General features: G+C 59.5%; 1 protein-coding gene across 1 annotated transcript in view; it reads left to right on the forward strand.

Annotated features, from left to right (window-relative positions):
- Positions 1-1,628: 1,628 nt before the first annotated feature.
- The window catches only part of BCL9L (BCL9 like), a 28,209-nt gene continuing 4,204 nt past the window's right edge, over positions 1,629-25,633 (forward strand). The window contains 8 exon segments of the mRNA XM_045080450.1: positions 1,629-2,408; positions 8,726-8,783; positions 17,301-17,402; positions 18,666-19,051; positions 19,722-19,841; positions 22,350-22,560; positions 22,741-22,825; positions 22,909-25,201. Of these exon segments, the coding sequence (XP_044936385.1) occupies positions 17,377-17,402; positions 18,666-19,051; positions 19,722-19,841; positions 22,350-22,560; positions 22,741-22,825; positions 22,909-25,201 (3,121 nt within the window). The 5' untranslated portion in view covers positions 1,629-2,408; positions 8,726-8,783; positions 17,301-17,376.

Here is a 25,633-nt window from a genome sequence, read left to right on the forward strand (position 1 = left end):
ATGTGGTTTGTCATGTATGTAATGGGAAACTGATCCACATAAATGGGGTGGACCCTTCCTCCTAACAAGCATTCTGTTTGAGAAATAGCCCCTTTTCCCTTGCGGGTTATATTATATCCACTGGACCCTGGAAAGCGGAGAAGAAATTAAACCCTTCTTCCATGGGTCAGGTCATGGATCCTAGGCTCTAGGATCTTTCACACCAGAGCTCAGCTTTTCTGGGCTTCAGTTTTCCGTGGCAATACCTACCTCATGAGATTGTAATGATTCAACCCCTAACCCATCTTGGTGTTTGGTACAGCAGTTAGGAGGCATTTGAGGAAGTTTTGTTGAACAGATCAAAACATGATCTAGAGATAATGTGTATGAAGAAGCTTTGTAAACTGATGTTAGATACACGGGGGGGGGGGGGTGGTACTGTGATCTTTTTTTAGTGTTTGTCCCCCATCTCCACCTGTGCCTCCTCAGACTTTGCCCAGTGCCCAGCTGCTGGCACTCTCAACTCATTGAGTGAGTCCCCCGCTCCCCCAGCAAGTGAATGGAAGTGCTACTATGAACAGAGTGCTTGAGTGCTGTGGGGAATACAAAGGCATAGGAAGCAGAGTTTGGACCCTAAAGGATCTTTTGGGGCAATCAAATAAACAAAACACCCATCTCTGTTGGGTGTCATAGATGTAATAGGTAGTCAGAAAGGAGGATGGTCTATAAGGGTTAGGGCTCTCTGGGGACCCAGGAGGGGCCTGGGAAAAGGCAGTGAAACTGAATACCAGGAGCAAACAGGCTTGTTTGTTTTCTTCATTTCTGAAGCAGTCTTGTTAGTGGTTGGTATTAATTTTGGGTGGGAGCAGTAGGATATAAGGAAAGCATCCTGGGACAAGGAGTCCCAAATTCTTCTCCTGGGCTTACCACTTTCTAGCTGTATAACCCTGAGGAGGTCCTTAACTACTATAAGGCTCAGTTTCCCCATCAGTGTAATGGGGCCATAACCTCTTTCTCAAAGGTCAGTGGTAAACACTGACATCACATTTGTGAAACGCTTTTAAAAAGTGCTTTACAATTTCTTATTCATTGCATCTACCCTCTTATAGGGTCTTGTGTGTGTGTGTGTGTGTGTGTGTGTAGCACTTTGAGGTTAGGAGTTCTTTGGAGAAGACAAAGATTTTACTTCCACATTTTCTTAGCATCCACTTTGTGCTAAGGACTGAGATGAAAAACATTCAGTCTATGCCCTCAAGGACCTCATGGTCTACTAGGAAAGACAAATGAATAAAGAGATGCTCGGTTTATAATGAATGTGGATGGGTACAGTGAAAAGGGATCCAGCAGAGAGAGAGAGAGAGAGAGAGAGAGAGAGTGTGTGTGTGTGTGTGTGTTGGGGGTTGAGGGGAGTCCAGGGAACTCCCATCCCTTCCAATCAGTGTAGACTGGAGGGTAGGTTTGTGAAACCTCTCTCCAGCCGGGGATGTTGTTGGCGCGCCTCTTCCCCAGTCCTCAGGAATGGGGAGGAGAGGCGGATAGAAGCCCCCTCCCCACCCCCGGACCAACCTGCCTCCCGCATCCCGGCCGGGCGCCTTACCGAGTCAGACCACTGGGAGGCTGGGGGAGCCGGGTTGGGCGAGGAGGCGAGAGAGATGGGGGAGCTCTTATTTTGACAGGGGCCTCTCCGGGCTCTGGTATGAAGGCAGAAGGAGGCAGCCAGAGAGCCCCGATGCTTATTCAGGCTGGGGAGAGGAGCCGAGTGGAGGGGCGAGAGAGGCTCCGGCAGCGCAGGGGAACCCGGGGAGGCGGCGGCGCGCGGCGGAGCCAGTGGCCGGACATGCCCCGGACCCGGGGCCGCTGCACCACTGACGCCGCCCGGAGCCAGCCGGCCGGACGCCCGCACGCCTGGGTCCCCCGGCGCCGCGCCGCCCGGGGGCTGCGACCCGGACCCTCGGCGTCCGACCAACAATAAGCGCCCAGACAGCCCCCTCCCCGCCCCGCGCCCGCCGTCCCCGCGGGCCTCGGGGAAAGTGAAAGGAGGAGGCGAAGGAAGGGAGGAAGGAAGGAAGGAAGCAAGGAAGGAAGGAAGGGAGGAGGAGCAGGAGCCGGAGCCGTGAGGTTTGGGGCCGAGACCCCAGCCCCGAGCCCCGGGTCGGGCGGGTGTGCACGCTCTCCCGCCGCTGTCCGGCGCCCACGACCATGCTCGGCGGTTGGGAGGCAGGAACCCAGGCGCCCAGCGACCCCCGGATACCCTCTCCCGGGCCGGGCTGGTATTGAGATCAAGGCGTCCAGGATCAAAAGATCACCGCCTGCCCGCCCCCCTCCGCACCTCCATCTGGCAAGCCGGAGGACCCCAATCCAGTCACCGACCCTGATCTGGTCATGGCGTCCAGCTCCGGTCTGGCGTGAGGACCCCCGACCCGCGCGAGGTGAGGGGTGGGCTGGGGCCGAGGGTGAAAGTCATGCCAGGCGGGCAGAGGCGCGAGGAGGGAGATCCAGTTTGAACTGGGGAGGGGGAACATAGTCTGATTGTCTGTTGCCCTCTGGCACGCACCCCCAGGCTGTTTAAGGGCTGGGGGACTCCCCCAGGGTTAGTGGTGACTACTCTTGGGCCCCCAGTCAGGTTGGCAGCCCCAGAGCTCAGGGGAGAGGGCTTAGGGACAACCAGGGGACCCTGCCACCCTAGCGCAGAGAACAAGGCCGGCCTTGGGCCAGCTGGAGCAGCAACCCTGCCCTGGGGGCTTCTGGGAGATGTAGTCCCCCTCCCAGGCTCCCCAACCTCTTGGGTCTCACACCCCAGCACTCCTCCCCTGGCTGATGGGAGCCTCCAGAAGGAAGTGCATTAGGATTGGGGATTGCTGGGGTTACCCTCTGCCCCCAAGCAGTGCCTAGGAGCAATAGGGGCTGTGACTCCTGGAGTCTCCCCTGCCAAGGATTCTCAGCAGTGTGGGCTTGGCTGGGGGGTGGGGCAGTCACACAGTTCCTTGGAGGTGTCCCTGCACTGCTAAGGGGAGGCTCCCCCTGCCTTGGTGCTGGGAGCTCCTGGGGGAGGAATATGAGGAAGAGAAGTGAGACTTAAGGCTTTTAGCTTGTCTGGAGTATGCCCTATCCCTGGGCTGCTGGAATTTTGGTTTCTGGAGACACTAAAGTCTATTCTCCCCTTCTCCCTCTGGGCTGCTGAGAAAGAGCATGTCCCTCGCAGTCTGGGAGTCTGGAGGGTGTCTCTCTGGAGCAGTGAAGCCAGGATCTGCTTCTGTCTGTCTGTCCAGCCTCCTTCCTTCCGGGTTTTTCTGACACCCCCTCCTCCCGCCTCCCTCAGTCTGTCTGCTGCTTGGGGTGTGTGTCTGTGTCTGGGGAGGTGTGGAGGGGGGCTCTGCTGCAGGGAGGAAGAGTGTTGCTTTGGGAGAGGTGAGCTGGGCATGTGACTGAGCCATGGGATAGGGGCTTGAGGCCCACTTGATCTTTGGCCTTGGTTTCCAGTTTTACCTAGGAAAGCTGTCTTCACACTGTGTCTGCTGGAACCCTACTGATGTCTCTGGGCAGCTCTCTGAGCCTGACCTCCAGGGTGGGTGGCCTTCTACTCCTCTTGTTCTCCCCACTCCTCAGCCTCTCCGGAGAGCAGACACTTCTGCTGGGCCTGGCTTTTCTGTGGCTTCCAGCACGGGTCTTGCCTTCTCTGGGTCAGGACCACGATTTCATAGCCCCAGGGGAAAGCATGATCAGGCCCCGTCTTTCTGTGTCATCTGTGAGGCGACTGGTTTGAAGCCTCAGGATGCAGTGAGAATGGGTCAGGAAGGTGAGGGGTAAGGGAAGTCTGGTAGAAAAGGAAGGTGTTACCTCCCCAAGGTGATCAGGCTCCTTGGCCTTGGAGAACCAGGCCTGGAAGGCCAGGGTCTAGCCACCTCTCTCTAGAGGCTCCCTGCTTACCTGTGTTGCTCCTGATTAGGGGTGGAGCCTGGGGGAAGGGTTGATGTTTGAGAAGGGTGCTGGTTTGGGGGTAGAGTACCTATCATCTTCCATCCATGGCAACACTTGTGTTTGGAATAGCAGGGGCCCCATGGCTGGAGATGGGTCCTGGAGGTCCATGTGCGGGTTCAAGATGAGTTTCTAATTACCGGGCTTGAGGGTCAAGGTGGGACGACATTACAGAGTCCTGGGGAAGGTTTGGTGGTCCACAGAAACCTGGGACTAGTGCAACAGTCGTAATGGGGGGACTTGCGAACTTGCTTATTGACCCTGTGCAGGGCGCCTGTGCCTCTGTCTGCGTAGTTCCTGGCCCCCAGCTTCTGGGTACCTGGGTTAAACAGAAGCCCTGGGCTGGAGACTCTGCTTCCCTGAACAAGCAGGACAGTAGCCTTCTGGGCAGAGGCCTAGTGGGTGGCAGTGTGGACTCAGCTGGAATGCCTGGCACCTGCTTTAGATTAAAGAAGATGCCTGCAAAGGGGGGATGCCTGCCTGTGGGGGAGTGGCCGGGATGGAGCCCAGGAGTGGGGTGGAGGGAGAAGAGAACCAGGGTTGCAGGTAGCAGCAGCTCTGGCAGGAGTGGAAGGAGTCAGAACTCACCCAGCTCCGCAGCCCCTCCTCCAGGGAGTATAAGACCGGAGCTGGGGGCACCCCCACACTGCCTCTGGCGCCACAGGCTGAACTTCTGCCCCAGTGCCCAGGGGATGGGGCAGCTAAAGGGAGCCAGGGTGTCTGAGTATCCGTTCTTCCCGGGACTGGGAAAAGCCTGCAAGGAAGTGGGGGGAACACTTTGGGGTTCTTGTTTACTCTTCCTGGGGCTCCTTGGTTGCTGGTGGTGAGGCACCCCAAAAGCCTGGGTACCCAGGGGTGTTGGGGAAATGGCATTCCTTCCTTGTGCCAGGAGCCCTGGGCACTGCCCGGGTGCTGACCTGGGGGGAGGGGGCAGAAGGGGATGGCAGCGTGGGAAAGCGGGCAGCCGTGGGAGCCAAGCGGGTGCAGGCTGGGTGCCGCGGGCAGGGAGCCTCTGCCAGGCCCGCTCTCCCTGGGGTGGGGCTGGCTGTTCCAGGGACTGGCTCAACCTGTTGAGCGCCTGGCTGCTGTAGCTTGGCATGTGTGCCCCTGCCTGCCAGCCCTGGCAGCTGCCCACCATAGCCACACTGGAGGGGCTGCCCCCAGGGATCTGGGGAAAGGCAGCTCAGAGTGGCCAAGGGGCCGGGATGGGTCTGGTAGAGGCTGTTTCCCCAGGTCCAGTCCTCTAACTATCAGAGCTGGGCTGGGGCCAGTTGGAGGGCTAGGTAGCCGGAAGCCAGGAGCTGGGGGGCTAGGCGGAGAAGGCCCCCACAGCGCTCTCGCTCTTGAGGTGCTGCTTGTCCTTTGGATGGGCGGCCCTAAAGGCAGCCTGGAGTTACAGCCTGGAATTTCCTCTGCTGGGTGCCAGGGCCAGGCCTCCAGAGCCCCACCTCCAGCCTGGCCTGACCTCCCCTCCCTGGGAGAGAACTGCCCACTTTCCCTAGAGGCTGGGGGAGGAGCAGTAAGGGCATTCTGCTGCCCTGGGAGGGGAGGGGTGACTTCCTGGGTGTGGGGGTATGTGGCATTGCCTCAGTCTCCTCAAAAGCCCCCCTCCCCATGAAGAAGAGGGAAGCCCCTGGTTCTCCAGGAGCTGTCTCCCACCTTGCTCTGAGTATGGGGAGTCCTGGGTCCCACGGAGGATCTCTGAGCCCTGTGGGGCCCTTGCTGTCTCCCCACCCCCTCGGACCCCTTAGCTTTGGGCCCACCTTTGGGCTCTACTAGCTGGTAAAGGGGAGCCTGGTTGTTACTCTGTAGAGGAGAAGGGCACAGGCAGCTTCCCTCTTCCTCTCACTCCTGAGGGGAACGGCAGCCTCCCCTGCCTTCTTACTTTTTCAGTCAGTGGCCAAAGCAGAGTCCTCTCGTTCTTCGCCTCCTTTCCACCCCAGGCCCTTCCTGCTGGTGCCTAGACCACCAGACCCTCCTAACCTTGGTGTCTCTTCCAGGCCCCCCCTCTCTGGGGGGCTGGGATTCCCTCTGCCCCACCCCCTCTCCAAAGGGCTGGTGGCCCTTCGCTGGCCTGCCTTCCCCTCCCCCCTACTCTCCACCCCCCAGCCTCAACTGGGAATGGCCCTGAATCCAGCATTTCCAGCATTTCGAAACCAAGATTGTTTTGAAATCCCTGAGTACTTCTCCACCCCCCTCTGGCTCCCCTCCTCCCCACTAGTCCAGAATTTAGTCCTCTAATCTGACCTCACGCTGTGCATTGCCAGGGTCTGTGTGTGTATGTGAGTTCGAGTGCTAGCACTCAGCCACGTGCATACTACTGTGTGTGTGTGTGTGTGTGTGTGTGTGTGGTGTGTTTGTGTATCCCAGTGTGGGTATATCTTCTGTCTGTCAGCAGGTCTGTGTGACTGGCCTGTGTCTTTTGTGATTCTGGCTCTCCTCATTCCTTGGGAGTATGGCAGCCTCTGTGGGTCTCGAGGCATTCTTAGGGAGTTTGGGGTTATTTTTAGGAGGTAGAGATCTTGGACGTGTGTCTTTGGGAGTCGTGTCTGCGTCTCAGTTGCACGTCCCAGGGAGTGTCTCTGAGGAGTGTGTGTGCCTGGGGTTGTGTCTCTTCGATGAGTTTATGTGTGTGTAAACATGTGTGTGTGTGTTCTGCTTCTGTTCCTGCTTCTCTCCTCCTCCCTTTGAACATGACTGGTGTGTGTAGTCACAGGTCTCCCCGCAGCAACCTGGGACATGGAGTACTCTGTCCCTTGATAGGGAGATTTCCTGGAGTGGGGCCAAGGCTTCTGGCAGGGCCAGGGTCCTTGGAGAGAAAGTGGTGGCATGGGGAGACTTTGGGATAAACTGCTCCCCTCCCCCCGACTGGGCTCTCTTCCTCTGCCCCTCACAGACACCCAGCACCTTTGGGGTCCCAACACCCTCTTCTTGACCTCATGATACAGTGGTGGGTGATCATAGGGAGGCCAGTCCCCAAAGGAAGGGCTAGGAGAGGGAGTTAAGCCTCCATCCCAGTCACTTGCTTCACTGGGGTTGAGGAAGGGGCTGGCCGCATCAGACCTGGGAGCTTGGTGGCTAATTTAAGATTCAGGAAAGTTGACTTCTTTAGCTAGGGGGAGGCAGCAAAACAAGACAAGACATTCATATTTCCAGTCTTTACAGAAGACAGAGGAAGCTAGAATCCTAAGGGGGTGATATTCCACCCCAGAAATACAAGGCATTTGGGGTATTTGGGGTGGGGCCAGCTGCCATTGTAGCCTGGGAAGTCCTTCATGTTTAAGTTCATTCTGCAATTAGACAGTGTTCTACAGTGGGGGAGGAGGCAGGGGGGAGGTTTTTTTTGTTGTTATTATTATTTTTTTTTTCCCAAAGCAAGGGTGGTGATAACAGAGTTATGTTAGCATGGGATTCGGGCCCCGGAACCCTTGTTAATCTCCTATGACTCAGTATCCCATCCTGGGGTCTCAGGCTCTAATTGAATGCTTTCTTCTAGAAGCACTTGGGTCAGATCAGTGAGGAAGAAGAGGGCCCAGGCAGGGGCTGTTTGTAGGAGTCCAGGGCCTGTGCAGACAGCAGCAGGATGTAGGCAGAGGATAAGCTGTCCCTTCCCCCCACCCCCGTGGCCTCTGGTCCCAGGACACAGTGGGAGGAAGGGAGGCCTAGAGGCACAGGTTGGTACAGTGCTCAGTGACCCAGCAAGGGGAGGGCTTTGGCCAGGAATTTTCAGTTTGTTTCTCAATCTCTGTCTCTGAGACACGCACACACACGTCACTGCAGACACCTTCAGGAGATGAGCCTAGAAAAGTCACCTAGGGGGCGGCAGGGCAGGGCACTACCAGATGGGGCTGTGTGGAACCAGCTTCATTCTGGCAGCAGAGGCCCCGCACCTGCCCTCTTGAACTGGAAGTTGGGCCCAGCTGGAGGTCTCCTACCCAGCTCCCCCTTCCTGGGCCTGGGAGCAACACAGGCTGGACAGGGTTAAGTCTGGTTGGCAGGGACACCCCCCTGCCCCCAGTGCAGAGAGAGAGAGAGAGAGAGAGAGAGAGAGAGAAAGAGGGAGGGGTGGTTCGCAGCTTGCTCTAGTTGGCGTCTCTCCCAGAATTCTTCGGAAAAGAACTCCCCTTTGACCCCCAGTACAAACTGAGCCCAGCCACCAGCTTCCCTCCCGCCTGCCTGTGGGAGCTTCACCCAGCCCCCCTCCTACAGAACTGCTAAGCCAGATCCTCTCACCCCAGGCCCTCCCAACCAGGCCGGTGGGGACTTTGCGTCTTCAGGGGACAAGGGGTATAGCCAAAGGGACCACACATGGACACGGGAGAGGCCCCATTTTTATCTCTGACATAGGATGACCCTGGGGCTGGCTGGCACTGAAAGCCAGGGTCCTCTGGTCTCCCCATCCCTTCCCCCAGGACCTCAGGCCAGGTCATGGGAGTCATTGGCCCCGCCTCTGTCGAAGGCATCTTCTAGTGCCTTCTCCTTTCCTGCTTCCAGGATAGGGAGGGGGAGCAGTGTGGTGCAGCAGCTGGGTCAGGCCTGGCTCCCAGCCAATCCACAGAAGTCCTGGAGTGGGGGGGGGGGGTGTGTGGTCGTGTCCGAGTAGCTCAGAGACTTCCTGGAGCTGCAGGCTGTGTGTGTGTGTGTGTGTGTGTGTGTGTGTGTACACGTTTCTGTGGTGTACATGTTGGGGGAGGGGCTGGGGTTATGGGAGGAGCAGGGCCCTAGATTGCTGGCTTGGGGCTTCTAGCTGTGAGTGACCCTCTCTCCACAGGGAGCCCCCTTCCCAGACCACACCCTTGAGCCTGAGCCCGGCACACGTTACTCCTGAGGTGAGAGCTCCGTGTGCTTGTGCCCGCCCTCTGCAGCCTCCTTGCTGCTCTCCTGTCTGCTGGTCTCCTGCTTGGCTTTTTGTCTTGGGCACCCTCCTCCTGGCTTTCTGCCCCCACTTCTCCTTTCATTCTCCTGCCCCCAGAGGAGGGGAGCTAGCAGCCTTACAACCTGGAACCTGGGGGGTGGGGCTGGGGCAGGGAGGGGTAAAGCCCCACCCCTGTGAAAGTCCCAGGTCTTCTCAGAGCTGGAATCTTTCCAGGCCCGGGAGGTGGGGAGCTCCTGCCCAATCACCCCTGGAGGGCAAGGTAGGGTTTCCTGGTCATCCCAAGTGCTTGCCCCGCTCTGTCCTGGCTTTGGCCTCCCCCTGCTGAGTCAAAGCCAGGGTGGCTATCAGCCACCGAAATGTGGTTTCTGCCCTGGCTTCCAGACACACAGACACACAGACACACACACACACACACACACACACACACACACACACAGACACACACACGCACGCTCTCTCCCTACTGCTAACCCCCCCTCCTTCCCTCCCTCCCCTCCTTCCTTACTTAGCAACAACTCCCTGAATTCACAACAAACACGCCTGTAGGCTCCTGGGCTGACTAGGGAAGGCTGCAGAAGGCAGAGGTCTGGGAGGAGGCACGTCTCTCAGACTGTCCTCCGGAGGGAGGGGCTTCTGATCCCCCCACTCTCCTTCCTGGGGGCCCGCTGGAGGCCACTGCCTCTCAGGGACCAGGAGGAAGTCATCCCATTTCCAACTCAGGCAATGAAAAAAGTGGGGAGCAGTGACAGGTGTGGCTGAGCAGGTGTGGGGGCAGGGCTTGGACTCTACCCTTCATTAGTGAGTCCCACTTGACTTTTGACCCCCACCTGGAGAGGGAGAGGGGTGGCAGACTCCTCTCCAGCCCACCGGTCTCTCTCAGCAGGGGCCCGGTATTGTTGTCATGGTAACTTGCCTGGCTCCCTTCCGACTATTAGGGACCAAGGAGGACATAGCGGACTGGGGGTGGGTGGGACTGGGGGCCCCCCGGAGAACTTTGCTCTCAGGGCACCTGTGCCGAGGGGGTGGGGAGGGGTGCCCTCTCTCTGATCTCTTCCTTGGGCAGGAATTTGTGGTCTCTAGCCAGGACCTGGGGCACATCGGGCGTGGAGGGAGTGTGTGTGGAATGGTGAGGGGCGCCCATTCTCTCGTTAGAGCACTGATACAGGGTGAACTGGTCTCGCAAAATGGTTAAGAACCCAGTTGCGGGCGTGTCTGGGTTCAAATCCCTATTCTTCTCATTCTGGACTGTGTAATTTAGGCAAGTCACCTAACTTCCTTGTGCCTTAAATTGGGGGATCATAAAAGTACTTTGGTGTAGAGCTGTTGTGAGGATTAAATTAGATCGTGTGTATGTGTAGTGTTCAGGACAGCCTGATGCGATGGCGTAAAATGCTCAGTATGAGGTAGTGAGCCTCCTCTTTGCTCCTAGACATTGCTTTCTCCAGGAACTCCTAACCCCACCCCCGGGGGCGCTTTGGCCTGGAAGAATGGTTGGCCATCGGCAGTGGAGGACTGGGGAGTGCGGGTGGGGGTGGGGGAGAACAACCTTCCCAGTACTTTGGACTCGGAGATTCTAAGACCCTTCCAGACTCACTTTCTCACTGCCTCAGTCTCCCCACTGTTGGAGCCAGCTTACATCTTGGGTGCAGGTTCACCAAATGGCCATAGGCCCAGAGAGGGGCCTTGGGGACGTAGGACATGTCCCTCCCTATCTGCCAGTGCTTCTCAGGCTGAGCTCTCCCTCCCCCAGGCTGCTGGCTCAGATCAACTTAGCACCCTCCCACCCTTCCATCCCGGCTGCTCTGTTCTTGCACCAGGCTGAACGCCACATTCTGTCCTTAAATGGCTTAACTGGCTGCCTCCTCTCCTTCCTGGCCTAAGGGGTCAGGGACCTTCCTTGGGGAGAACAGTGGCAGTGTGGAGCTGCGACATGCATGGCAGCTGTTAGGGCTGCCCCAGGGTCCCCCGGATTCCCTGTACCCTCTGCCTGGGCATTTTCCCCGAGTGTGGCAGAGCAGGGCCCAGGCCTGTGATATGTATAGAAGCCCAGATGGGCATGCCTGGCACCTGCCACACACAGACGGGCAGGGAGGAGGCATCCTGAAGCTCAGAGGAGGGGTGGGGTCACATCAGTATCCATAGGGGCCAGAGGACTCTTTTCATGGGCTGCGTGGTAAGTGTGGGCAGCGCTGGAAAGAGTTCTGCTTCAGCCCTGTGTGCCCTGGGGTAGGGTGAGTGCCAAGGAACACGGGGTGAGCAGGGCTTCTGAGGGGAGTGGCATGGAGCCGAGGCTTGGGAACCTCTGGAGGAGGACCCCAGGCGTGGACAGCAGAGTGGACAGACAGCGTTTGGCTCTTCCAGGGAGTGAGTATCCAGATCTCAGGGGAAAGTGGATTGTAAGATGTGGCAGAAGTGCCTGTGATCCCAGGGCTCCTGGGTCTGAAACCTGGGCTTGGTGGCCAGGAACCTTCTCTGGCCTGGTACCGCCCCTGGCTCCACGCATCCTTCTGGAACCCTCAGCCCTTCTTCTGGAGCCAGAGAGGACCCTTCCCTTCTATGGGCCTGAAAGTGAGGGCTCTGGGTTGGCCTGGGCCGTGCTGCACTGCTGGGCTGGCCATGCTGCCTATGCCTGGCCCCTGGGGCCTGTTCCTTGGGCAGGCTGGGGCTATTTTTGGGATCGGGCTGGGGCTCTAGGGCTGGTTTCAGATGTTCCAATGTGAACAGGAGAAAATGGGAACAGATGGCTGGAGGGTCCTGCTGGGAGCAGGTTATTTTTAGGGCCTTATTAACCCTTTGGGGGCTTGTGGAGCCACCCTGAGAGGGACAACCCTCTCTAGTTGAGAAGAGGACAAGTCTTTTCCCTGGACCCCTGCTTTCCAGAACTTCCTGCACCAGTTGCTACTCTGGCCCTCTCAGACCCTTCGCTCTTTAAGGACGTGCATGCATGAGGAGAAAGTAGGCTCCAGCTTCCTCCACCCCACGTCCTGCAGGAGATGACCAAGTAGGCAGGGAGAGGGCTGCCTGGCTGGGGGCAGCTGGGCCACTATTGACAGGAAATCCCCTCTGACTTGCCTCCTGAGGTTTTGAGACACACACCTGAAGCTAAGAGAGTGGATAACTGCTTTCTGGGTTCACACTCTGGTTTTGAGTGTATGTCGGTGAAGTCAGTGATGCCCAGGGAAGAGCTAGCTCTTCCAAGAGAGCAGAAGAGCCACGTCTTTGTACCTGGTCCCCCTTATATGATGTCCTTGGGCCCCATTCCCTTGGATGCTCCAAGGGCAAATGCCTACCTTTATTTACCAAATGCCCACATATCTGGGGGCTACGAGAGGGTAAAGAAGGGGAGGGACATTGTGGCCAGAGGTGGTTTCTTGAGGGCCAACTATGTCATAGGCATTCTCTGAGCTGGTTTCACTAAGAAAACCATCTTACCCTATACATGTACCCTCACTTTGAAGATGAGGATACAGGTCAGAGGGACAAGTCCTCTAGCTCAGACAGGGCGGGATGTGATTGGCACCTTGTCTCCCTGACCGTGAACCCGGCCCTCGTAACCCTCAATGCACTCCAGGCCTGGCATCCCAACCCCAGGAGGTAAGGCTTCTGGGGACAGGATCTCTTCAGGGAGCAGGTTTCTGGAATGAGTGTGGGAAAGGAGGCCTGGGGGCAGGGGACCCTGCCTGTCCCTGGTCTCACAATCCCCTAAGCCCTTCTACCCTGAGGGTGCCAGGACTGACACCAGAAACCCCGTTTGGCCTTCCTGTCTTCCCTGCGGGAGGATCACAGGCATACATCCTGTCTCTCAGTCCCCACCCCCACCCAGTCCTGGCCCACAGGCTCCTGCTTCCTGCAGGGTCACGGCCATCTGGATGTCAACGTGGGCAGAGCTGGAGGGCCCTCCAGGTGCTGCTGGGGCCAGGGGCTTGGGCCAGGCAGGCGGGGTGAGGGGGCAGGGAGGATGTGTCTGCCGCTGGCGGTACCTGGGGGAGCAAGCCGAGTGTCGGTCGCTGGGTGAGGTCCCGCCCCGTGGTGCGCTGCTGGCTGTGCCAGCAGTCTGCCCGCACTCTGGTCCTCCCACAATGGCCCCATTGTTCCCAGCCGCCAGGCAGTTTGGAGGAGGTTCCTAGGCCACCCCCCCCCAACAGGGGCCAGATTAACCCCTTGGAGGACAGGCCAGGTGAGGGCCTACAGGGGGCTACCCTGCCCAGTCCTCCCTTCTGGGCCTCTGGGCTTTGGGAAGTCACCTTTCACCCACGTGTACCCAGCGACAGGACCACTGCAGACACCGGGGTCTCCCCCAGGGAGGGAGGAGCACCTAGACCCTCTCCCACCCCCACCGTGGTGCAGGTGCCAGGGGCCAGGAAGTGCCAGTGGGGTGGCAGGCGGAGACCAGATATATTTGGGCCGGTGGGGCTAATTCCAGCCACCACTGCCTGCCCTACTGGCTCCTGAGCTCCTTTCCTTCCTGTGAAACCAGAGCTGGGTTGGGCCTAGCTCAGGATTTCGGTGGATTTAAAGAGGCAGCACCATCCCTGCCAGCCTGGCTTCCTCTCCCCCTCCCCAGGTAGGGTCTGGGGCAGAGAGAGGACTGAAGAGAACTTCTGGCTCTTGCCTTGCCCCGGGCTAACCCTGGGCCCTTACCCCGGTTGGGGGTACCAGGCTCTTGGCAGCTCCTCTCTCCCAGAGCTTTGGGCGGGTGGGGTGGGCGGGGGTGGGCTGTGGTTTCCTGTGTTGGCTGTTTGTGCCTGGCCCAGAGTGCCCGCCGCCTGCCTGGGCTTCCTGCCCTGTCTTGTTTCCTTGTGCCCCCCACCCTCCCTTCCCCCTCCGCCCTGAGGGAGGGGGCAGCCAGGGACTGGGCAGCAGCCTTTGGGGGCACCCCACTGCCAAGGCATGACTGCGTCCCAAGGTCTGGCCACCTTGGCACTGGCTGAGGGAGCCAAGAGAGGTGACTTCAAGCTTGTCTAGGCAATGCCACTTGTCTTACAGACTCCAGAAGGGAGAGTGGGCACCAGAATGGGCAGAACACCCCCTTCTCCCCAGAAGCACCTTGTTCAGAGACCCCAACTAAAGTAGTCTGGGACTAGGAGTTCCCACAGAACTGCAGGACTGGGGTTGCCTGGCAACACTCTGGGGCTGCAGGTGGGGCAAGGTGGTTTGTCAACCAGACAAAAATGATTGATTTGCATGGTCTCCTTTGGCAAGAGGTGGGGTTGGGGGAAGTGGGGAGAGCTGCCAGGAGCCAGGGTGAGGGGAAGGCCTCCGAGGACCCACACAGAGGGTCCCAGAGCAATACCTTGGTCCTCGAGCAGATTTCCTGCTGGGCTGTGAATCCTTGACCTCCCCTCTTGGGCTGAGTCACCACCTCAGGAAGAGGAAGTGACCTGGGTGGTAGAGGAGAGCTTCTAGGGACCAAGGAGTCCAGAAACCCAGGGGAAAAGGGACCCAGCCCTTGTCTTGGGAGCTGCATCTCCTTGAGCCCAGGGACAATAATTCCACCCCCATGGCTCACGGAGGGCCTGAGCAGCCCATTTCTTCTCTATAGAGGAGTCTGCCCACCATGCTGGGGAGCATGAAGCCTCCAAACCATTTTCTTTTTCTTTTAAAAGATTTTATTTATTTATTTGACAGAGAGAGATCACAAGTAAGCAGAGAGGCAGGCAGAGAGAAAGAGGAGGAAGCAGGCTCCTGCCGAGCAGAGAGCCTGATGCGGGACTTGAACCCAGGACCCTGAGATCATGACCTGAGCTGAAGGCAGCGGCTTAACCCACTGAGCCACCCAGGTGCCCCTCCAAACCATTTTTCTTGTTTCCTCTCTTGGGTGGTTTTGAGCTAGGCAATGAGGCCAGTGGGCCAGTTGGAGAACCAAGCAGGGGGTCCCAGCGCTGGGGCAGCTGAAAATAGTCAGGTTGCCACTGGTGTGTGAATGCCCATTATACCTGTGCTGGTTCTGTGTTGAGCCTCCATTGAAGGCATCCGTGGAAGCCTTCCTGATCTCCCTCCCCCCACCTGGGTCAGGTTCACCGGCTCCCCCTAACGCCCTAGGGAAGGCCATGGGGAAGCAGCTGACCTCAGGCTCTTTGTCTCAACAGCCTCCTGGTTTGTGCCCCTGGCCCTTTGCTCCTGCTTGTGAGCACAAGTCACCACTCCAGTGTCCCATGCCTTTCCTTTCCCTCATCCCAGGCGCTCCTGCTCCTGTGCGGGAGGCCCCCTTCACTCCCAGCACCCACCAGGAGTTAGCCACCCCCCATCCCTAGGCCCTCCAGGTGTCTTGGGGGGAGCTGAGGGTGTAGAGGTGGAATGGTCTTTGGGAGCCCCTGCAAACTCCTGAGGGGTAGGGGGGAGGTGTGAGATGGGAAAGTCCTGACTCATCTGTGCTTGACTCAGCTCGCCCTGCGGTGGGGTGGGAGCGAGGGGGTGGGGTTGGAGAGGGGAGGGCCACTCCAAGATCCTTCTGAGGACTGACTGGGGACACCGGAGAGAACTAATTTTCTAACAGCCCCTTCCCAAAATATTCCAAGTCCCAACATTTGAAGCTGTAAACACAGGAGGTAGTGCGGGCCTAGAAGCCCACCTTTCTGGTGCCGGCTCTGATGAGGAGTCTTGACTTCAAGGGAGGGGGGAGGAGACACTGAAGTTGGGGTGGGGGAAGCCCCAGGAATGGGCTCTTGGAGCTGCCACATACTGGTCACATGACCCAGGGGCACACAGATTCCTTTTGGCACACCTCAGTTTCTTTCTGGTGAAATGGGGATAATAATACTGTCTCTTTAGGTGATAGGTAGTTTTGAGGACTTTGGTGGTGAAGGTGCGAGCTTGACTGAGAAGCGTCAGGCCACAGGCCCCGTCCCTAAGCCCAGGTCCCTCTCCAGCCCTCCTCTTAACTGCTTCTGCTCTAACCTGTTGCAGGAGATTGGGGCTGGCGGAGGGAGGTTTCCCAGCCGGCCCTGGACTTTGGAACCGTCCCCTGAGGAGCCTCTCTTCCCGGAGGGAGACCTAGAAAAGGGAAGGCCAATACGCCTGGGGTTAATTTAGGGTTAGACTCCCACACGGTTAGGGGTGGGTGGGGGCCTCGCCTCCGCGTCCAGCCCAGCCTCCAGCAGCCCCGCTGGGAGCGGCAAGAGTGCGCACCGGTGTCACGCTGGGCGGATCACGAGGGCGAGGCTGGGCCCAAGTCTCCCCCCCTCCCCCACCTCGATCGGTGGGGCGGGGGAGCGCAGGGCAGGGGGCGGTTGGGTGAGGCTTCTGTGTTTGCGTGAGTCTGTTGGTGTATCTATGGCCTCGCGTGTTTGTGTGTACGCGCGCGTGTGTTCCTTTGTCACTACCAGGCTCAACTTTCTCTGGTTCCCTTGGGGCCGGGTCTCAGTCTTTTCATCCGTTCCCTGAGTCGGCGCGCTCCCTCTCTGCCGTCGGGCAGCTTGGGCGGCTGCGGGTGCCCCAGGCTGATTCCGTGCTCCTGCTTGGGCCAGCGCCTCCCTCGCCCTCCAGCACACCTCCGCGGGTCGGCGTGGGCGCGCCTCTAGTTTCCTGGGCTCCGTGCGTGTCTTTGTCTCCCCGTCCACGTGTGAGCTGTGAGTGTGTGTGAGTCAGAGTTCGGGTGCTTGCGGGTCTCGGCGCCCCTGCCAGGCGGCGCCCAGGGCTAGGCCGAACCCCGGCCCGCAGCCGCCGCCGCCGCCGCCCCGCCCAGCCCCTGGCCGCACTTGGCCGGGTGTCTGTCCGTGCGGCGCGTGCGGGGCCCGGCGAGGCACGCTGCAGTTCTGTCCGTCTCCCGCTCCCTCGCTCGCTCGCTCGCTCGCTCGCTCGCTCGCTGGCTCCCTCGCTCGCTCTGCCTCTCGCTCGGGCTCTGTCGAAGGGGGCGGGGTGGGGTGCAGGGGCGGGGGGGAGGAGGGGAGGCTCCTGCATTCTTGCGGTCGGGGAGGAATCTGAGCCAGCGTTACTGGTCTCCAGAAGAGCCCAGCTGCAGCCCCGGGGCCCCGCCAGGCCTCTCGCTGCCCGCCCGGGCCTGCTGGAATGGGCACGGGCTAGGCCTCGAGCTGGGGGCGGGGCGGGGCATTGCCCCTACCCAGGCCGCCTCGATGCCGGGGGGCGCCCTGGGGGCGGGGCGAGAGGAGTACCCCATCCGGGGTGAAGGACGTGCCTGGGAGCGGGAGTCCCCCAAGGGGCCAGAGCAGACCTCACGGCCGCCTCACGCGGGCGCCTTTGCAACCTATCCTTTTAGTGACTTCTGCCTCTGCCGCCCGGGGAAAGGGGGGCCCTGCTAGAGACTGCAAGCTCCCTGAGGGTCAGGTGCGGGAGGGATGGGGATACAATCGGCCTCTAGGATAGAGACCCCACCTAGTAGTCCTCCCTTTCCATTCCCACCTTACCCTGTCTAGTTCCCTAGTCCTAGGGCTGTTGGGTCCTCCCTTCTCCCCTCCCCTCCTACACCCCCTCCCCAAGTCACAAGTTTTCTCTTTGGGGCTTGTTGCTGCAGTCCGTGCTCCAGTACCGAGTACCTGGCTGGGCCCTGGGCACGCACAGGGGCCGTAGCCCCACTGTGTGTGGGAGCCATGAGGATCCTGGCTAACAAGACAAGGTGTGTGGGTGTCGTGGAGGGCGGGAAGTGTGTGTGTGTGTGGAGTGCGGGGAAGGGAAGGGCCCAGTGATCATGGGGCTGAGATGTGCTGGCTTGGACAGTGAGCCCTATGGCCACTTGGCTTCTAAGGCCACCGGTGGGCTAAAGGGGGGTCAGAATGGGATGGCCTGCCCAGAGGCAGGAGCCCACAGCCTTCATGTCTGGTCCCAGGGGACAGAGGGCAGTGGCAATCAACTAGGCCTGCTGTTCTAGTCCCTCTCAGCCCTTGCCTCCTAAAAAACGCTTTGAGCAGACCCCGGCCCACCCCACTGTCGGGTGCAGTGGCGCCCTCTGGCCTCAAGTCTAGCTGGGGGTGGAAGCTGGAGGGAGGGGCGGTGCCTGCCTCCCTCCCCTTCCCCAGGAGAAGCCGGCAGACAGGGCCAGGCGGCAGCAGCAGGACAGCAGAGCTGAAATAAATCTGAGCTGGTGTGGAATGAGGGGGGATAAATATCCTCTCCCGTGATGTGATCTTTCCAGCGGCTATTAATAGGTCTCCGGGGAGGGGGAGGCGGTGGGGGGAGCGGGCTGGAGCTTAAAGGGCCCGCAGCCTGGCTGCAGGAATCCTTGGCTTCCAGCTTCGCTCCAGTCTGCTCTGCACACCGTGCCCCTCCCCCTTCCCTCCTGCTCCTGCCTGCCTGCCTGCCAGCCCTGCTGGTAGACCCCCTTCAGGCTTTCCCGTCCTGCTCTGAGGAGCTGTCTGGACCAGTGGGTACCACTCTGCAGTGTGCTTGTCCCCACGTCCCCAGGGGACTAGGGCTGAGGCATGAGCAGTGACCCTGGGGTCCTGTGCCCCTTACCTGCTGGTGTGGAGCACATCAAAGTTGAGGATTAGGACCTTGGAAGGAGTCTGGAGAGAGCAAACCCTGAAAGAGATGTTCAGGTGTTGGTCAGGTGCTAGTTGGGGGGAGTTGCTGGGAGGCTTGCTGTCCGATGGATGTTGGGGGTGGGGGTGGATTCTGCCTCCCCAGGCCCTGGTTTGTACTTGAATTGTGGGGTCTGAGAGGTGGAGAGGATTGCCCTATCTTCACTCCCCAAGGTGGAGAAAGGCATCAGCCCTTGTCTGAGGGACCACAGGAGGAGATAGGGAATAGCTGGTGGTCTTAACACGCTCCTTGGCCCCCACGCCCATTACCATTAAGTGAGGCAGGATGGGGACGGTTAAAATGCAGGCATGCTAGGCCCCTAGCAAGATTAACCTTTCGTGTTTCTCCCACCTTGTCCCAGGTTACCCCACCCCAGGAGGAGAGAAGCTCCAGGGAGCCCGCCGCTGTCCCCGCGCGGCCACTGCCCCCCAGCCCCAGCCAAGCCAATGCACCCAGAAAATAAGTTGACCAATCATGGCAAGACAGGGAATGGAGGGGCCCAATCCCAGCACCAGAATGTGAACCAAGGACCCACCTGCAACCTGGGCCCGAAGGGCGTGGGGGCGGGGAGCCATGGGGCCAAGGCCAACCAGATCTCACCCAGCAACTCAAGTCTGAAGAACCCCCAAGCAGGGGTGCCCCCTTTCAGCTCACTCAAGGGCAAGGTGAAGAGGGAGCGGAGCGTGTCTGTGGACTCTGGAGAGCAGCGAGAGGCTGGGACCCCATCCCTGGATTCAGAGGCCAAAGGTACCCCATTTCCTGATTCCTAAGACCCCAGTATGTTCCAGTCCAAGGCCCACGCTTGCTGCCCCCTTTGTCTAATCCTTTTCCCTTGCTTCTCTCCAGCATTTATGTGGGGTCACCTTTCTCTTACCCCCGTTATACCCACTGGCTTGGCCATTCTCTCAGGAGCAGGGGTGGCCAGGGTGGGGCCTTGTTATCTTCAGGTGCCACCCATGGAGGGGCCACACAGCGTGATGGTCAGCCTCATTCCTCTCTGGAGGGGGAGAGGGAGGTGCTCTGGGGTGAGGAGCAGACCCACACACCTCCTAAGGAACCTCCTGGTATCCCATCTGGTGGGAGTCTTTGAGCAGGCTCTGGGGCCTGCAAGGGTAGCAGTGGCTCTCCCCTCCCTCACCACCCCCCTAGCCCTAATTAGAACCAGTTGTGGTTGGGGATTATGCCGTGCTTGGTGCTGGGTGGGGGGAAGGGAGACAGGCAGCGGGGCTGGAGAGAGAAATCAGAAACAAATGGTGTGGTGGGGGCCAAGGGCTGGCAAAGTGCCCACCATGGCCTGGGCAGTGCCCTCTTAGGGTGGGACATCTGGGAGAATGGGCCCATGGAGACCCTGGCTGTGGGAGGACGGGGCCTCTGGGCACTTGGTTTGACCCCTGCCCGCCTTGTCCTGCCTGGGCAGAGGTGGCACCCCGGAGTAAGCGGCGGTGTGTGCTGGAGCGGAAGCAGCCATACAGCGGGGACGAATGGTGCTCAGGACCCGACAGCGAGGAGGACGACAAGCCCATTGGGGCCACCCACAGTGAGTGCCCATTGCTGCCAGGATCTTGTGGCCCATGGTGCCCCAGGGACATGTCTGCCCTGAGGGAGCCTCCCTCTCCTCACCTTCAAAGGCCTGAGTCTGAGATAGAGCAAGGGCCAGAACCCAGACTACTTCTTTCCCGTCTCACCTGTCACTCGGTCCCTCCCTACGCTGTGACAGCTTAGCCCCTGCCTTCCAGGTGCTCAGTAAGCCCCTCTTCCTAGGGACAGAGGTGGAGTGGGGTAGCCCCTCCTGGCCCTACCACCTCCACCTCCTCCCATGAATTCTTGGCCTCTGCTGCCACCTACTGGTCAATAGAGGGAGGGTGGCGAGCGTCCTGCATTGCTGGGAGCCAGACAGTTGGTTCAGAAGTCTGGCTGAGCCTGGGTGGGAGCTGACCTTGGCTCTGTCTCTGGCTCCCATCCCCAGCCTCTGACTGACGGCTGGCAAATGCCTAGCGTGCATCACCAGGACGAGGTGTGGGTGTGGGTGGATGCCAACCCTTCTCATTCTTTTATTGACCAGTGTGTATTTGGGCCTTGCTCAAATAATGGGGAGAACCGGACACTCTTCCACTCTTGGGAAGCCCGCACACATTTATTGGGTGATCTCCCTCAAAGCTGACATCTCTTTGAGGGGAGAAACAACTTAATGCCGGTGAACTAGCCAGAGAATGTTAAATTGTGACCTGCTGGGTGGGCTGGGACCCTAGAAAGTAGGAAGGAAAAAATGTTCTGGCTCCTTTGCTACTTTGTTTAATCCTTCCAATAGCCCTGGGAAGTAGGTGTGGTTACGGTTAAGATGCCTGTTGCTTGGTCACAGGCCAAGCAGATGTTTTTGGAAGGAGTGGACCATGTCTGTGGAGGTGGGGTGTACAGGCTGGAACTTTAAAGGTCCTCTGGTCCCAGGTGCCACCCCAGGGGACTGGCCGTCCATGAGCCCCTCTGAACCCATCAGGGACAGATGGGGGTGGTCACTGCCTCCTGGGACCCACAGCCCCCATCAGTTCGCTTTTATAACTTTAGACTGCCAGGATGTAGAAACATTGGAAGAAACAGGGAAATACGGAGAAGGTGCTACCATCCCGTCCCCAGCACTAAGGCAACCACTGATACTATTTTATTTGTAGTTGCCAAGATGTTCTCAGAGAGTTCTTATCTTGGGGGCAGCCGATGTAGCGGCTAATAGCACAGACGCTGCAGTCACACAACTTTGGTTGGTATCTTGGATCTCCCATTTATTATTTGTGTGAGTTTGGGAAAGGGTCCCAGTTTCCTCATCTATAGGAATGGATTTCTTCACAGGATTGGTGTGAGGAGTAAATAACTTGCTACATGTGACACTTACAACACTGCTCGTTTTCATTATTGTTATTGTACTAGAAAGTTCCTTATTGGAATAAAGCCTGCCTCCCTCCTATAACTTGTACCTGGGAGTCCTAGCTCTGTGTACAGAATATTATGCACCTTTCTATTCCCAGGACAGCCCTCACACACTGAGGCCAGCTCTCAGGCCCCCCAGCCCCCAAGCTTTTGTCTCTGTTATTCTGTGCAGAATTTGTTTATCTTGGCATGGGAGTGGGTCCACTGACTTACCTAGTCTCGTTAATGACCACGCATAGATCTTTTTGGGGCTTGGAATTCGGTCTACTTTGTGACCATGGGACAGACATCATTTGGTGCTCAGGTGGTCAGTCTACGCCGGGAGGGCACCCACTATGCCAGTCTTTTCTAACTCTGTTTTCTAAGTGATTGTTGTTGTTGTTGTTGTTGTTGGCGACATATTTCTGAAGTTGCTGTAAAAATAGATTTCTTTGACATGTCCCGCTGTGCAGAGCAGGGAGTTAGTGTTCCCATTTTATAGATGAAGCAACAGAGGTTTAAAGGGATGAGCTGTCTTGTTCCTAAGGGCACAGAGTCCGTTAGTGGTGAGCTAGAATGCAAAACCAGTTATCATTTGACTCATCAATCTGTGCAGTCTCTTGGCCTTCTCGCCTCACCTGGTCAGAGCATTTGCAGGTGCACACACCCACCCACACACACACCCGTAGTCTGTGGGCTCAGAACAGGCCTTTGGAGTCCCAGCCCAGGTTCAGATCCCGGTTTGGCACTGATGGGCTGTGTCATGTCGGGTGAGTTAATGTCATTCCTCCAGAGTTGTTTCCTCCTCTGTAAAGCAGAGTGTAGGACACCTGCCTTCCAGGGATGTTGTGGTCAGAGGGAATCACATCTGTAAGTGTCCTTTGGGATGCCACGCACAGGGGAGCCTGTTCCATTTCCCCTCCCCCTCATCTCCATATGGTCCCCATGATTTCTGTCCTGGTTGAAGATGTCTAGGGCAAGTAAGCGTGGACACCAGGCACGTACCACCGGAGTGTGGCAACAGATCACCTAGCTGGCCTGAGCTGAAAAGCAGTGAGCCTGCCTGGGATGGGGTGGGGGGCAGCGCCAGCGGGCTCTCCTTTCTGAGTCGAGGCTGCTTACCCGGCTTCTCTCCTCTCTCCTGCAGACTGTAATGTAGCAGACCCAGCCATGACGGCCCCACAGCTGGGTCCCGGCCAAGCCGCCCAACTTCCCCTCAGTGACAGCAGCGCCCCAGGACCCCCACATGGGCCGCCGCCTGGCCTCCGGCCAGACGCCCCTGGGGGTGGGGGTGGGGGTGTTCCTGGCAAGCCTCCCTCACAGTACGTGTACGTCTTCACCACCCACCTGGCCAACACGTAAGTGCCTCGGGGCAGGCCCAGCCTGCTCTGTGCCCCCTCAGCCTGCAGTCCTGAGTGTCGGCCTGCAGGGAGCCAGGGCTGGGCTGGGCTAGGTGGGGGAAGGGCAAGAGCTCCCCCCTACCCTCCCGCCAGCCCACCTGCCTCCCTGACCGATTTGTGCCTGACCCTTCTGTGCAGGGCCGCCGAGGCCGTACTGCAGGGCCGGGCTGACTCCATCCTTGCCTACCACCAGCAGAACGTGCCCCGGGCCAAGCTGGACCAGGTGAGTGGGGCGCCTCTGAGAATAGTGGGATTGGTTGGTGCCTCCCCTTACCTGGCTCATGCTCCGCCTCTGTCCTCCCACAGGCCCCGAAAGTGCCACCTACCCCAGAGCCGCTACCCTTAAGCACGCCATCTGCGGGCACCCCGCAGTCCCAGGCCCCTCCGCTGCCACCGCCGCCCCCATCGGCCCCCAGCAGCGCTCCACCCACTCTGCCTTCAGATGGGCCACCTGAAGATGCCAGTCAGGACCTGACACCCAACTCCGTGGGAGCAGCCAGCACGGGCGGTGGCGCCGGGGGCACCCACCCTAACACCCCCACAGCTGCCACCGCCAGCAATCCGCTGCCTCCGGGAGGAGACCCCGGTGGTGCCCCTGGCCCTGCCCTGCTCGCGGAGGCTGCCCCCACAGGAAACGGGCAACGGAGCCTGGTGGGCTCTGAGGGCCTGTCCAAGGAGCAGCTGGAGCACCGGGAGCGTTCCCTCCAGACACTGAGGGACATTGAGCGGCTGTTGCTCCGCAGTGGGGAGACGGAGCCCTTCCTCAAGGGACCCCCAGGAGGAGCCGGCGAGGGGGGACCACCAGCACAAGCCCCTCCTGCCTCTCAGCAGCCCCCCACGGCCCCTCCCAGTGGGCTGAAAAAGTATGAGGAGCCCTTGCAGTCTATGATTTCACAGACGCAGAGCCTGGGGGGACCCCCGCTGGAGCATGAGGTGCCTGGGCACCCCCCAGGCGGGGACATGGGGCAGCAGATGAACATGATGATGCAGAGGCTGGGCCAGGACAGCCTGACACCAGAGCAGGTGGCCTGGCGCAAGCTGCAGGAAGAGTACTACGAGGAGAAGCGGCGGAAGGAAGAGCAGATAGGGCTGCATGGGGGCCGCCCCCTGCAAGACATGATGGGCATGGGGGGCATGATGGTGAGGGGGCCACCGCCTCCCTACCACAGCAAGCCTGGGGATCAATGGCCCCCCGGCATGGGTGCACCGCTGCGGGGCCCCATGGATGTCCAAGATCCCATGCAGCTCCGGGGCGGACCTCCCTTTCCCGGCCCCCGTTTCCCAGGCAACCAGATGCAACGGGTGCCTGGTTTTGGAGGCATGCAGGGGATGCCCATGGAGGTGCCCATGAATGCTATGCAGAGGCCTGTGAGGCCAGGTATGGGCTGGACCGAAGACTTGCCCCCCATGGGGGGGCCAAGTAATTTTGCCCAGAATGCCGTGCCCTACCCTGGCGGGCAGGGTGAAGCAGAGCGATTCATGACCCCCCGAGTCCGGGAGGAGCTGCTGCGGCACCAGCTGCTGGAGAAGCGGTCGATGGGCATGCAGCGCCCCCTGGGCATGGCGGGCGGTGCCATGGGGCAGGGCATGGAGATGGAGCGGATGATGCAGGCACACCGGCAGATGGAGCCGGCCATGTTTCCTGGGCAGATGGCTGGTGGCGAGGGCCTGGCAGGCACCCCCATGGGCATGGAGTTCGGCGGAGGCCGGGGCCTCCTGAGTCCCCCCATGGGGCAGTCTGGGCTGAGAGAGGTGGACCCTCCCATGGGGCCGGGCAACCTCAACATGAACATGAATGTGAACATGAACATGAACATGAACTTGAATGTCCAGATGACCCCACAGCAGCAGATGCTGATGTCACAGAAGATGCGGGGCCCCGGGGACATGATGGGGCCGCAGGGCCTCAGTCCTGAGGAGATGGCCCGGGTGCGGGCCCAGAACAGCAGCGGTGGCATGATGGGTGGCCCACAGAAGATGCTTATGCCCTCGCAGTTCCCCAACCAGGGCCAGCAGGGATTCTCTGGGGGCCAGGGGCCCTTCCAAGCCATGCCCCAGGACATGGGCAATACCCAAGACATGTTCAGTCCCGACCAGAGCTCAATGCCCATGGGTAACGTGGGTACCACCCGGCTCAGCCACATGCCCCTTCCCCCTGCATCCAATCCTCCCGGGTCCGTGCATTCGGCCCCCAACCGGGGGCTGGGCAGACGGCCTTCAGACCTCACCATCAGTATTAATCAGATGGGCTCGCCCGGCATGGGGCACCTGAAGTCGCCCACCCTGAGCCAGGTGCACTCGCCCCTGGTCACCTCGCCCTCCGCCAACCTCAAGTCACCCCAGACCCCCTCACAGATGGTGCCCTTGCCTTCGGCTAACCCGCCGGGACCTCTCAAGTCGCCACAGGTCCTCAGCTCCTCCCTCAGTGTCCGTTCGCCCACTGGCTCGCCCAGCAGGCTCAAGTCTCCTTCCGTGGCGGTGCCTTCTCCCGGCTGGGTCGCCTCACCCAAGACAGCCATGCCCAGCCCTGGGGTCCCCCAGAACAAGCAGCCGCCTCTCAACATGAACTCTTCCACCACCCTGGGCAGCATGGAACAGGGTGAGTCAGCTGAGCCAGGCCGTGGGGTCCAGGGGGTAGGGGAGTGGGGACGCGACTCTGGCACTGGGGACCTGGGAGGGGAACGGTGTGGTGTGTTCTTACTGGGGCAGGTGAGCACGCAAAGGCATCTGTGCAGGGCGCAGAGGCGGACACTGCTTGAGGGACACATGTCAGCAGCTGAGTGTGAGCTTCCACAAGGAGTGCCATGGGGCTCTGCCAGGCATTTGGAGGGGTTTGCTCTTGGGCTGTCTGCACTGTCTGGGGGCCCCGAGGCTGCAGGAGCTGCCCGAAGCAATGGGGCAATGGTGGCAATGGTGGGCAATGGTGATAATGGGTTGAGCAGAACACTGGAGTAGAGGTGTGCCTGGTGGAGTCAGGAGATTTGGGGGCTGGCCTCTTCCTAGCCTACTATGTATGTGAACCACCAAACTC

This window comes from Mustela putorius, unplaced genomic scaffold (genome assembly GCF_011764305.1).
Source record: "Mustela putorius furo isolate JIRA1106 unplaced genomic scaffold, ASM1176430v1.1 tig00000460_pilon_pilon_pilon, whole genome shotgun sequence".
In the NCBI taxonomy this organism is placed as follows: domain Eukaryota; kingdom Metazoa; phylum Chordata; class Mammalia; order Carnivora; family Mustelidae; genus Mustela; species Mustela putorius.